This window comes from Fukomys damarensis, unplaced genomic scaffold, assembly GCF_012274545.1.
Source record: "Fukomys damarensis isolate Sample0158 unplaced genomic scaffold, DMR_v1.0_HiC HiC_scaffold_19, whole genome shotgun sequence".
In the NCBI taxonomy this organism is placed as follows: Eukaryota; Metazoa; Chordata; class Mammalia; order Rodentia; family Bathyergidae; genus Fukomys; species Fukomys damarensis.
The window spans coordinates 60,130,102-60,144,127 of NW_022900931.1; the positions used below are offsets into that span (position 1 = coordinate 60,130,102).

The 14,026-nt window shown below is 40.5% G+C and overlaps 1 protein-coding gene across 3 annotated transcripts in view; it reads right to left on the reverse strand.

Annotated features, from left to right (window-relative positions):
• Window positions 1-14,026, reverse strand: part of LOC104871669 (cytochrome P450 2B4) — a 28,327-nt gene that overhangs the window by 7,952 nt on the left and 6,349 nt on the right. For 2 of the 3 annotated variants that reach the window (XM_033765805.1, XM_033765806.1), the window contains 6 exons: window positions 12,378-12,538; window positions 11,682-11,858; window positions 10,883-11,024; window positions 9,170-9,357; window positions 8,837-8,978; window positions 1,299-1,523 (listed from right to left, as the gene is read on the reverse strand). In XM_033765805.1, coding sequence (XP_033621696.1) covers window positions 1,333-1,523; window positions 8,837-8,978; window positions 9,170-9,357; window positions 10,883-11,024; window positions 11,682-11,858; window positions 12,378-12,538 — 1,001 coding nt within the window. In that variant the 3' untranslated portion in view covers window positions 1,299-1,332. Of the gene's footprint in view, window positions 1-1,298; window positions 1,524-8,836; window positions 8,979-9,169; window positions 9,358-10,882; window positions 11,025-11,681; window positions 11,859-12,377; window positions 12,539-14,026 lie in introns of those variants that run through there. The other variant, XM_033765804.1, reaches the window with a different exon arrangement.

Below are 14,026 nucleotides of genomic sequence, written 5' to 3' on the forward strand. Positions count from 1 at the left end.
TTTATATTCCTCAGCAAATGTTTTCAGCAGCTGTCATGTGCCACACCCTGCTCCAGGAGCTAAACGTGTAACCATGAAGAAGACAACAGGGTGAACCTTCATGGAGCTGGCATGGGGGTGCCAGAGATGCTCTCACAAAAATCCTCTGTGAAAACGCCCTGGGACCTGACAACTGATAGTTTACACACTCAAATGGCAGAGATCACTTCCTCAGCAGAGACGAGGCTTTGTACGTTTCTTTGCTACTCAGGAGATAGAAAGAAAAATAGGGTGGAATCCATGGCACCAATATAGAGTCACACAATTCAAGGAATAAGGGTTGAGGGTGACCTTTTATGGAGAAAAGAAAAAGTGAAAAGCAGCAAGGGAAGTGAATGAGGGAGGACCAAGGAAGCATACGACTGCTCTCTCCAGCATCATACAAACTCCAAATGTCATGAACACTTTAACGAGACAGGCAAAACATCACATTTGGTATAATTTCATTGATATGAAACATCCAGAAGACCAGAAGACAAGTTGATTCAGACCGAAATCAAGATTGGTGTTTTACAGGCTGGGGTAAAGAGAAGAGGAAGCAGGTGTTTAATAAGTACAGGGGTTTTTGAGAAAGTAACAAGTCAAAAACTACATAGTGATATATGTATAAGATGTAAATGAACCAGACAGCACTGAACTGTACACTTTACAATCCTCCGTTTTATGCGATGTGAATGTGATCTTCATTTGATGATGCCCTAGTTAAGAGTTTCCACTTTACAGCCAGAGTATGAATCTGCTCATCGACTCTCAGGCATGGTAGCTTCAGGAAGCTAATAAATTGCCTGGCCTCTGATATTCATCTTTAAAGTGGGCAAGACCCGGATACCTATCACCTGTGGCTATATAGATGGACTCTCCTACATAGACCTCTTCAGTAAAAAAGAGTGGAGCATGGAGAGTTGACAAACACAAACCTGTGCTTGCTCTGGGAAAGGGAGAAGTTTCTCACCATGAGATGTATCCTGGGAGGCAGAACTCCAGAAGGTCCTTGAGTCAACTTTTTCCTTTGACCCCCAGCTTCTTTATTTACACCAAAGAAAGGGCTCATTATTGTTGATTCATTACCATGCTCTACAACTTTATTCACATGTGAAAGGAAAACAGCATAGAGCTTTAGAAGAACTGAGCCAGTACAAAAAGAAGCCTATAGAAATAATTTTTGCATGGAGTAGCAAGCTGGTAGGGGAAGCATGCTGGCTTACAACAGGATTTTCAGAGGCAGGAAATGAGGGGCCATTCTCTACAGAGTCAAGGCACTGAATGACCCTGAAATCCTTTGTTTCACTTTCCTCATTCCCCTGAGCGAGGCAGAAAGCAAATCTGGTATGTTGGGGCTACTCGGCCAAGACCAACTTCCTGGGGTGTGAGGTCAATGTCCTCAGGAGCCTTTGGGCTGGAAATAGAGAAGTTCTGAAGGATGGTGGTAAGGAACAGGAACAATTCAGCTCGGGCGATACTTTCTCCAAGGCAATTACGCTTCCCTGTGGACAAGAAGATCACAGGTATAGGCCAGGGTGATATTCTTTGTCCTGCACATCCTTAATCCCAGACCCCTGTAGCCATTGTACAGGCATGATCTTTAAGCTACAATTTGGGGTCAACTTGTAGGAGGTCCCCAATCCTTCTGATTCTGGGTACAGATATTTGGGTGGATATTCCATGTTCACTTCTCTAGAATATACAATAGTTCATAGTTCTGTTACATTTCCAAAGGGTTTAGAGGAACCATAGAAAAGAAGGACCCATTTGTGTATATGTACAACTACAAAAGTCTGTGCACATTGTGACTTCACATTTTTGGTAGTCTTCATTTCTCAAATGAGAGAATAAGGGTTAAGTTACTATTCATAAGAACTCCAAATAAAAATACCCAGCTCATATGAAAAAATCTATACTGTAGAAACTGTTTTGTGTTTTTACAGGGTGGGAGGGTGTTTCTGGGATGATATGCCTCTCTCTCTCTCTCTCTCTCTCTCTCTCTCTCATTTTTCACTACTGCTAAACTCTATGTCTCTGTCCTTACTTCTCTACCTCTTGCTCATCTGAACTGAGGATAGAACAAAGGAGTACAGGAACACAATCTCATCCTTCCACCTCACTGCTCACATGCATGAGGCTCTAGAAACATTAAAAACAATAATAATGTCCAACATAACTATAGAGATGGTGAACAGAATGAAAGGTATGACTAGAGATTCTAAAACAGAAACAGATAAAAAGAAATGCATGAGCTCAGGAACATGATAGAAGCCACGAATGCCCAACATGGGAAAGAAATGAAAACCATGAATGCCTAATATAGGAAAGCAGTGGAATCCATGAAAAACATTCAAACAGATATCCAGGATATAAGAAACACTATTGAAAGTGCACATAACAGATGGAGCCGATGTGAAGACAGGATATCACATACAGAAGATGGAATGGTGTTTAGTGACCATGAAAAGATGCATTGAAAAAGTAAGGGAACATGAGAAATCAATCCAATAGCTCTTTGATGATGCAAAGAAGAAGAATATAAGTCTGGTAGGAGTCCATGAAAAAGCAGGCGAAAGTATAACTTACATAAAAAACCTGTTCAAGGAATTAATGACAGAAAATTTCTCAAACAGAGCAAAATAATTGTATGTACGTATGCAAAAGGCTTACAGAACTTCAAAGAGATATGATCACAAAAAATCTGCACCTAGATATGTAATAGCAAGATCCCAGAAATTCCACAGAAGAATGAAACACTACAAACAATTAGAGAAAAGAAACAAATCACGTGCAAAGGAAAGCCCATCAGAATCACAGCAGACTTTTCACCACAAACCCTCAAGTCACACAGAGCATGGAATGAAATATTTCAAGCCCTAAAAGAAAACAACATCCAACCTGGACTGATTTATCCTGCAAAACTATCTTTCAAAATTGATGGGAAAACAAAATACTTCCATGAATGCCTGAGAAACATGACGAATACCAAACCAGCACTTCAAAGATTTTAATTAATATCCTAGAAAAAGACAGTGAAGATCATAACTCCATGAGGCACAATAGAGCAAATCCAGCAGGCAAAGCAACAAATTAAACAGAGAGGGGGAATAAAAATTCTAAACACCCCAATTACAATCGGACAAGTTTAAAACGTAATTAAAATGTTACCAACAAAGAAAAGTCAAGGTCCTGCATGCTTTACTGCTGAATTCTACAAAGCATTTAGCGAAGAACTAGTGCCACTATTTTTTAGTGAAATTGAAAGAGAAGCATACTTCCGAATACATTCCTAGAAGCAAATATTACTTCAATTCCAAAACCAGGGAAAGACCCAATCAAGAAAGAGAACTACATGCCAGTCTCACTAATAAACATAGATGTAAGAATCCTCAATAAGATACTGGTAAACAGAACACAGAGGGTCATCAAGAAGATCATACACCATGATGAAGTTGGATTTATCCCAGGGATGCAAGGATGGTTCAACATATATAAATCTATAAACATATTACACTATATTACAGAGTCAAGGACCAAATCCATATGATCATCTCAATAGAAGCAGAAAAGGCATTTGACAAAAATTAAACACCCATTCATGATTTTTTAAAAATCCTCAGAAAATTATAATAGATGGCCCTTATCTCAATTTGAAAAGGACATCTATGCAAATCCAACAGCCAATATGGTCAAAAACCCTAAAGCTTCACACTAAAATAGGGAACAAGGCAAGGATGTCCACTGCCACCACTCCTGCTCAATATAGTTTTGGAAACATTAGCGACAGAAATTAAACAATAAAAAGAAATAAAAGCAGTGAAGAAAGGAAAGGAAGACTTTGAACTGTCATTATTTGCTGATGATGATGATCATATGATGCACTTCACATAAGATTTCTGCCAAAAGACTTCTAGACTTAATTGACAGATTCTCTAAAGTAGCTCGATAAAAGGTCAACACTTAAAAATCAATAGCCTTCTAGTACACAGACTCTCTGAGAGTGAAATTAGGGAAACAATCCCTTTCACAAAAACATCCCAAAAAATTAAATATCTAGGAATCAATCTAATGAAGGAAACAAAATACCACTACACTGAGAATTACAACACTCTGACAAAAGAGATTGAAGAGGATATAAGACAATGGAAAGACACCCCTTCTTCCTGGGTAATAAGACCCAATATAGTGAAAATGGCATACTTCCAAAACTGATATATAGATTCAATGCAATCCCTATTGAAATCCCAAAAGTATATCTTATAGAACTAGAGAAAACAATCCAAAAATTCACTTGGAACCAGAAGAAACCTAGAATAGCAAAATCATAATCCCCAATTTGAAATTATCCTACACAGCTACTGAGATAAAAGCAGCATGGTGCAGGCAAAGAAACAGATCCAAGGATCAGTGAAATCGTTTAGTAGACGCAGAAGCAACTCCAGACATACTCAGCTATCTCATCTTTGACAAAGAAGCCAACCATCCTCGCTGGAGGAAAGATAGCCTCTTTAATAAATGGTGCTGGAAAAATTGGATTTCAGCTTGCCAAAGATTAAAACTAGACCCCTATCTTTCACCATGCACTAAACTAAAATTCAACTGGATTAATGATCTAACTATAAAAACAGAAACACTAAACTTGCTGCAAGACAAGGTAGGTAGAACTCTTGAAGACACTGTTATAGTAGTAGATTTTATGGACAAATCTTCAGTAGCATGGGGACTAGGACAAAGAATCAACAACTGCAATCTCATCTTTTTGAAAAGCTTCTGCACTACAAGAGAAATCACCAAGAGAGGTAACAGAAAACCTAAAATGTGGGAAAAAAATGTTACCCGCTGTTCCTCAGACAAAGGTCTACTATCCGGAATATATGAAGAACTCAAAAAAATCAGACCTCCCAAATTTGTAAACTCAATTCAAAAACGGGTATCTGAAATAAACAGACATTTCTCAAACAAGGAATTAAAAGCTGCAAATAAACAAATGAGGAAATGTTCAACATCATTGGTCATTCAAGAGATGCAGATGAAGACAACACTGAGATTCCACCTCACCCCACAAAGAATGGCTCCTATCAAGAAATTAATCAATAAAACATGTTGGCAGAGGTGTGGGGAGAAAGATACTCTTCTTCATTGTTGGTGGGAGTGCACACTGGTGCAATCACTGTGGAAATCAATATGGAGATACATCAAGCAACTAGAATTAGAAGTTCCATTTGACATGGCAATTCCCCTGCTGGGTATCTTCCTAAAAGAATTAAAAGAATCATACTGCAGTGATATATATTCACCCGTATTATAGCAGCACAGATTGTAATAGCTAAAACTTGGAAACAGCCTAAGGACCTATCAACTGCACAGTGAATAAAAAAGATGTGTTTTTTTTTATACAATGGATTACTACTCAGCCATAAAGAATGAGAAATTAGAGACTTTTATAGCTAAGTGGAGGCACATTGAGGACATACACTTAAGAGAAATTAATGGGACACACCTTTGTAAACATCAAATACTTTCTCTGGTGTGATAAACTAAAAGTGTAAATATTAATTAAAAAGAATAATTGATAATGTGAAAGAGAAAGAAAAGGTTCAAAGGATGTAGGAGAAATGGGATGGGTACGGGAAATAAAGAAGGGAAAGGAAAAAATATGAGAAAAGGAAAAACTGAAAACAAAGTCTCCATAAATAGGGAAGGGTAGAGGGGGTACAGAGATGGCAGGAGAATGAGGAATAATAAGAATCAAGATAAGAGCCTGGCATGGTAGCGCACTCCTGTAATCCCAGCACTTGGGAGGCTGAGGCAGGAGGATTACTGTGAGTTCAAGACCAGCCTGGGCTACATAGTAAGTTCCAGGTCAGTCTCAACTACACAATGAGAGCCTGTCTCAAAAAGCCAAAAAAACAAAACAAAACAAAACAAAACAAGATATATCATGTAAAGGTATGAGATCCCAATAATGAATGTAACTGTATTGTACACCTAAAATGTACCAATAAAGAAAAAGAAAACCATGTAAGTACCAAAGAAAACAATTATTTCAATGCTGCTTAGCAAATTACCGGAAACGTTATATAAAGTATTAAGAACTATTCATGTAGTATTTCTCAGGGTTTTATACCACATCAAAAGCAAGAAACATTAGTTAGACTAAGAGATTTAAAACATATACATTTCAAATATCACTATTAATTCTTGGAATCCAAAAGGTAACCCCATTCATGACCAGAAACAGAAAGTTTTTGGTTCTATAAACAATATTTTAAGTAAAAAGATAGAGAAGATAATACCTAGCTCTAAAGATTAAAGAGTAGAACCATGAATATTAAGAGAAGAAAACCCAAGTAAGCTTCTTTAAATACATATAAAACCTTAGAATGAAGATGCAGATCTAACAAAGATTTTATTCAAAGTTGGAGGTCAAATACTAAAGAGATTCTCTGCTTTCTTTGATTTTCAGTAATTCAGAATTCAGTCTACATCTATCACAGTCAAACTACTATGTTGGGCATGCATGAGGTCCATAATCAACTTGTAATCCATCTGCAATGAGGTCATATTATTTTTTACTATATTTAGTCAAATAACATAATTGATTCATAGTTTTCTTCCAATAAAAGAAATTTTGGGGTTGAATAAATATTTTTGAAATATTCAGGAATTGAAATTACAAGAAATAAAAAATGAGGAGTATTTCTAGGCTTTATATTCCATGAAATATATATGATTATAGCTGTATGGATAAGCTCTTTCCTTATCAGTATTCTATGGACAGATGTTGAAATAAGAGTGTCTTCAAACACCAATATTTGGCAACATAACTGGAAGGAAGTTCAGATGAATGAAGAAGAAATTGACAAATAAACTGGTTTTCAGCTCTGTTGTGGGTTGAGTATTATTTCACTGCCTAGTGCTGAATTCAAATTTATTTGGAAAGATTTCCATCTGAATAATGTTGGACACTTGGTGACCCAGATGGCGGCACAAATAAATATGAACTGTGTTTCCTCAGTTAAAAAACAAAACAGAACAAGCCAGAGTACAGAATGAGAACCTGGACAAATGAATGTACCAAGACCTTCCCCAGCTCCTCACTGCTCCAAGATAAATCCAAGCCGCTCCCCCAGCCATCTAGGCCCTGTAAGCTGAGCGCTTCACCTTGTCTCCTTTCCTCAGCTACACACCAGAGCTTTTTCATTTCTCAAAGGCACCATGAGACTGCACCTTCAGTCTCCTGGCCTTTGCGCTTACCTTGGTCTGGAACTCTCTTCCCAGTGAATGATCAAAACTCATATGTGACTTTCAGCCTAGATGCCAGTGTCTTAGATTAATGTTTCTTCATCAACCCACCAAACTCAACATTTCCTATTTTGTGGTTCCCAAAACTACCTACGGAGGACTGATTATGACAAAAAATAGTACTGGCATTTGTAAGAATTTACTTTCTTCCATGCACTCCTAGGTATAAGGTAGGCATAAAGGCATTGAAAGGCATCATCATTTGTGACTACCTGATGAGTGTTCATCTCCCTACTGCACTTTACATTTCTTGGGTCTGACACTGTGACATTTGATTAATGCATTCTCTTAACCTCCAGAAGAGTACTGGTTTCAGAACAATGCTAATAGATGAGGTTACTCGCTACTATTTTTATTTTGTTTTCTTTTGTTTTCCTGTTTGAAATCAGTACATGTTTGCAGTCGATGCAATTACTATCATCTAGAGGAGTGGGTCTGTGTACCTAATACAGATTGGTTCATTTTTCATCCTCTTCCCCTTCTCACCCACCCCATCCCTCCTCCTTCCCCATTTGCACTCTTGTTGATATTATTAACCATAGCTCATTGCTATGACAATGATGTTTACATTAATTGATGTTGCTAAGTTCCAACACTTGCCATATTTTATTCTACTTATTCCCCCTTTCCTCACACTCTCCCTTTGCCCTTAGACTCCTGGATCACCTTTCCATTTGCAAGAGGTATAACCTCTTCTCTTCTATCTACCTCTTTATTTTTTGGTACACTTTAGTTATACAATATGCTGATACTCATCATTGGGAATTTGTACTTTTATATGATATATCACAGTTCTTATTTTTCCCATTCCCCTGCCCTCGCTACAGCCTTTCTGCCCTCCCTATTTACAAAAACTTTATTTCCATTTCTTTCCTTTTCTCATATTTATTCCTTTCCCTTCTTTCCTTTCCCATATGCCTCACAACTTCCCTTCTCTTTTGGACTTTTTCTTTCATTTCATATTATTTTATCCATCTTTTATTGTGCTCTTCATTTATACTTTGCCTTACTCAAGGGAGGGACACATATGCTTTGTTTGTTTGCTTTAGTTTGGCTTTTTTCAAAAAAATGAGTTTTTCTCTAATTTAGATTTTTTTTCCCATACTTGGCAAGAAATTCAGGGATTTGCACATGCTAGGCAAGCTCTGTACCACTAAGCTGCATCACCAGTCATTTTCTATTTTCTTTTGAGATTCGGAGTTGCTCAGGTGCCCAGGATGGCCTTCTGCCTCAGCCTCCAATGTAACTGAGATTTAAGGTGTAACCGACTGTGCAGTGGATTTAGAAATGGTTCAATTGCCAAACTCTGCCTGCAAAAGTGTGTCTTTAGGACATAATATCAGACTCAAGTCTCCTCAAGTGTGGTAGTAAAGATGGACAAGGGTAGTTTGGTTAAAGCAAGTAGAATACACTGAAGAGCTCAGTAAGCAAGTGCTTGCCATCCTTTGCCTCAAAGAGAGAATGGGAACTACTCTCTAGTGTCTGGGAGGTGGGCAATGGGTCACCTTACCCATGGAGAAGGGCATAAAAGCTTCACTCTTCTTCAGTGCCCCCTTGGCATCCAGAAAGTGATCAGGGTTGAATGTGTCTGGTTTTTCAAAGCAACATGGGTCATGGAGAGCAGTGGTCAGGACTGTATATATTTCAGTGTTCTGAGGAAAGGTTAGAAGATCAAAAGATATTGTGATGCCCTGGTACCCACATGCAAAAACACAAATTAAAAGATAAAACAAAAGAAAGATGAAACAAGGTTTCCCTGTTGAGAAACCAACAAGAGGTTGAGATGGAGGTTTAGAAAATCAAAGAGGCTGACATAAAGAGGTGGCACCCCAGCTAGGCTCACCTTGGGGATGATGAACCCTCGGAAGTGAGTGTCTTTGGTGACCTTGTGGGGCACACCAATGGGTATCAGGTCCGCAAATCTCTGAATCTCACAGATGACTGCCTCGGTGTATGGCATCTTGGTTCGGTCATCCAAGGCTGGCTGACGATGTGAGCCAATCACCTGTTCAATTTCCTTGTGGACTCTCTCTGCACAGAGAAGGGCACAATAAACCCCACATCATAAAGGCACTCTAGCAATGACATTGTTTTTTGTTTTTTGTTTTTTTTTTTATTTTTTGTTTTTTTACCAATGAGACCAAAAACTCTACAGAAAGGCAGTGGACAATTTATACTCTTGAAGGAATCAGCTGTGTCTGAGGAAAGGAAAATATCAACAAGAACGCTCAGCGTTCAAAATCCAAGGAATATTATAAATTATCTCCCCACATCCACAGTGACAAACACAGAAAAATAGACAAATGACTTTGCATGGAATTTTCCATTAACTGCAAAACTCCTGCTCTAAAATGAAAAAGAAATGAACTAATATTTATTATGTATGCAAGTGGGTCATGCTAGGTCCTAAAATCTATAACAAGAGAATACATCAATAAATAAATCTATGAAAAACTGGATGATAAAATGCATCCATCAATCAATCAATCCTAAATCAATAAATGAAGCATTGATGAATGGATGAGATGAACAAAGCAGTGAATGTATGCATTCAATATATCAATCATACAAGGATCAATAAACCTACTAAGAAATGGTTCATAAACAAATCAATAAACTCCACTAATTGATAATTACCTGAGTGCGAGATGTATAGCTGAATGTGTGAGTGAATAAAGTGGTGAAGGTATGAGTAAATAAATGAATGGATGGAAAGCTTGACTGACAAATCAGACATGTATAAATGAGTTATTAACTGAATAAATGAAGGAGTGATGCATTATTGGAGAACTCCCTGCCCGGTACTAGTGGGCTGTGAGTGGCACATGCTTCTTGCCCTCCATAATTTGGCTCTATTTTTTAATATCAGAGTCCGGCCAAATGTCTGCATGATTCAAATGGGCATGACACCTAGCAGAGATGGGCTAGTATTTCTCCTAACGGCTGTCACTGAGTCCTAAGTCTTGCTCAGTGAAGTGGCAGGGCCCTGCTGAGTTACATGGAGCTGAGTTCAGCATGACCCCACCTATAATCCTTTCCCTGAATTATTTTTTCTCATTGACCTTGTGGATTGCTTGCTCATTGCACCTGGTCCCAGTACCTTTTTCTTCTATGCTAGCAAGATAAGCAGTACCTACATCCTGACAGACATGCCTGGCATCACCATGCCAGGTGTTCAGCAGTAATTCACTAGGCTTCAAAGCTCACTAGCTCCCTTTTCTTTCACACATTTGTATTCAATAAATACAGGATTATTAGGGGCCTTTGTCCTTGCTGCCATGAGCAGCACTGGCCAGGACCCAAGATTCAGCTTCTACACTCTCAGTCTCATTTGTCTCTCTTCTTAATTCACCTTGTGCTGTGGGGGACACAGGCCAGGATCCATGGTAGAGATCCTGATAATGTCCCATTCTCCACTCCCTACATGAGTCCAAAGCCTATAGAGTTCCTGGCCTAAGTGGCCAATGTTATCTCTAGTCCAGGAGAGCCCTACATCCCACCTCTGCAGCCCGAAATGGGGTCACAAGACCTTCCCAACTGGCTGCCGCTCACCAACCTGCGACATGGGGGTATTTGAGCAAAAACAGGAAGCCATAGCGGAGAGTTGTGCTGGTGGTCTCTGTGCCAGCAAAGAAGAGTGTAAGCAAGGTCATGATGAGGTTCTTGTGGTGGAACTCAGTGTGCGGGTCAGACTTGTCCTAGGTCCGGAGCAAGGAGAGAGAAGAGGGTCAGGGGAGATCAAAGCCTTGTGCAGTAAGGGTCACCTGTCCCTATGAGCACCCTCCCTCTGTTCCTGGGACTCACCTATCTGGCTGCTTTGCACATCTCTGTCCTTGGAAACCATATCTCTCTTTCTCCCCACCCCCCACTGTTTCCCACCCTCGGGGTTTCTTTATCCATGTGACTCTGTTCCCACCTCTTCATCTCTTTGCTTGTCTCTCACTTTCAGTCTCACCATTCTCCTCCTGCCTCTGTGGGTCTTTCTCCTATTACTCTTTGTTCTTTCACCCTGACTCTTCCTCCACTAGCCCTTGCCTCTGTTCTCCTTCCCTCCTCATTTCAGTTCCTCCTTCTCATCCCATGACATCTATCATCAGTTCCATTAAATGCAGCTATTTGGGGAATGTCAGAAAATGCAAAGGTTGGGAGGGGAGGCATTCAGAGTTATCAGTTTCTCTTTCTTACCTTCTCCTTCCATGAACTTCATCTTTCTTTCACTTCTGCTTCTCCTCCCTTCCCTTCCCTATTCTCTCCACCCTATCCTCTGTTCTTCTTTCCCCTCTCCTCCTCTTTCCTTTCCTTCTGTTCACCTCCCCTTTCTCCCATCCCATCCCATCTAGTCTCCTAGATCTCACTTTCTCCATGCGGAGCAGGTAGCTATCAATGAAGTCTCTGGGGGCGCTGGGGTCCAGGGTTTCACGGTGTTCCTCCACACTGTGGCCAAGGAAGGTGTTGATTTCCTGCAAATTTTTGCAAATTTCCCTGTGTGTCCCAGGAAAGTGTTTCAGGATGCTGGAGTAGAGCTCAAACACCTGTGAGAAAGAAGGTGACTCAACAGATGAGAGAGCTGGGAAGCTGTCCTGGGCCCAAGACCTGCACAGGGACTCACTATCGCTCATTCTCTCTATCATCTGAGTCTACCTCTGTCCTGCTCTTTCATACAGACCACAAACACACACATGTGCATGCATGCACACGCACACACACACACTTACAAGAGCATTTCTCTACCAGAATCCATCTCTATCCTTTATTTTCTTTTCTCTGTCTTCTCTCTTTTACTCCCTTTTCTCTTCCCCAAGACTTGATTTTCTTTGTTTCTCCCACTTGATTTCTGCACCCACTTCAATCCCTTTCTTTTTCTCTGGTTCCTGGTCCCTGTTCACTGTCTGTCCCACACTTCAGTTCTGTATTTCTGTCACTCTGTGCTGTCTCCACCCTTTTCCAGCCCGAAGTGCATTTATGGGCTCCCCAAAGCAGGCCATCATTCCCCCCACCCCTTGTCTTGGCTGCTCCCTTCATCCCTGTCCTCCTGCTCTCTCTCTCCTGACCTGGGTGGAGAAGGAGCTGAGGAGAGAAAAGGTCCGATAGATCAGGTCCAGAAGCCTCAGAAACTTGCGATCTTTGTAGTCAAAGCGTTTTCCAAAGACAATGGAGCAGATGATGTTGGCAGTGACAGACTGGAAGAGGAACAAGGTGTCCACGAGGCCACCTGGGGGGAAAGGCAGTTGCTAACAGGAAATCAACTTAAGAGCCTGGGGAGCATTTGGCAGCTGTCCTGTCTTGGTGACTGCCATCACTCAGAAATAGAAGAGAAAAATAGCAATAAACACTGACACTCAATAGCCTGTAGTATGTGACAGGCTGTATTCTATGTACTTCAGGTGGTTTTTTTAATTAATTTCCTCCAAAACATTGTAAGGAAGATAGTATTCTATTTTTGTCCCACTTTATAAATGGATGAATGATTAATGGTTAAATGATTTGACCAAGATAGCATAGCTACTCATCACTGGGGCCAGGATTTTGACCAGGAAGCCCACAAACAGAGCCAGCGCTCATGGTCCCTAACATGCATCTCACCCTGGGCTCAAATCCCACTCTGTAAGGGAACAAATTTAAGCCCAAGGACAGAGTGCATGCAGCAGTATCCAACAAATTACTTGTGCAAATTTTAAAAGCCCTGATCACTACTTCATTCTGGTTACTCCCACTTCACCTCTTCTCCATCCTCCAGGGCTTGGCTGAGAAGGAGGGAGTCTCTGAGCCCAAGAATATCAGGTATCTCTCTCTCTCTCTCTCTCTCTCTCTCTCTCTCTCTCTCGCTCTCGCTCTCTCTCTCTCTCTCTCTCTCTCTCTCTCTGAATGTGTCTCTCCTCTCAGTTCACTCTCTCTCTCTCTTTCTCTCTCACCAGTCTATTTTACTGTCCTTTCTTGCACAACTTTTCATGAGACTTGTTCTTCTGTCTCTCTGATTTACTGTCTCAGTTTGTCTCTGTGAGTGTCTTGTCTTTCTTTGTCTTCTGGTTGCTCCATCCATGGCCTTCCTTCCCTCTTTCCTCATATCTGTCTCCATGTCACTCTGCTTCCCCATTATTCTTCTCTCCCTCTCTGTCCCCACTGCTTCTCCCCAGCTTCAAACTCTCCACATGCGATGAAGACCTGGCATGAATGGAAGGATGCTGACCGAGGAGGTGCTAACAAGCAGTGCTATCACCTCTACATCCCTGTCTCAGAGGATCCAAAAGGGACTGAAAATCCCTCCCAAGAGCAGAGCACTCACCTGCCTCTTTCCTCACTGCCTGCTCATCAGCACTTCACTGAGGGAAGACAAACACAGTTCACTATTTTCACCATGTCTGCTATTCCTTTTTTCTCCTTAGCTATCTTTTATATGTGGTTTGTTTCTGCTTTTCACACATACATTTAACACACAAATTGATTTCTCTGGAACCAAATGAATAGCATGCAGTTACTCAGGCTCCTTCTCTGAGTTATTCTGTGACATTGTAAACCTCACAGTTCCTCCCTCACTATCTCTGTTGCTCTGCTCCTTGTCTCACTTCATTTCTACTCCTCTCTCTGTCTCTAGTGCTCTGTCTGTGTCTATTTCTACCCTTCTCTGCCCTTTGTGTATCTCTCTGTGTTTCTGTTGCTGTGCACCTTGCCCCTCTGTCTGCATGTTTGTCATTGTTTCCTA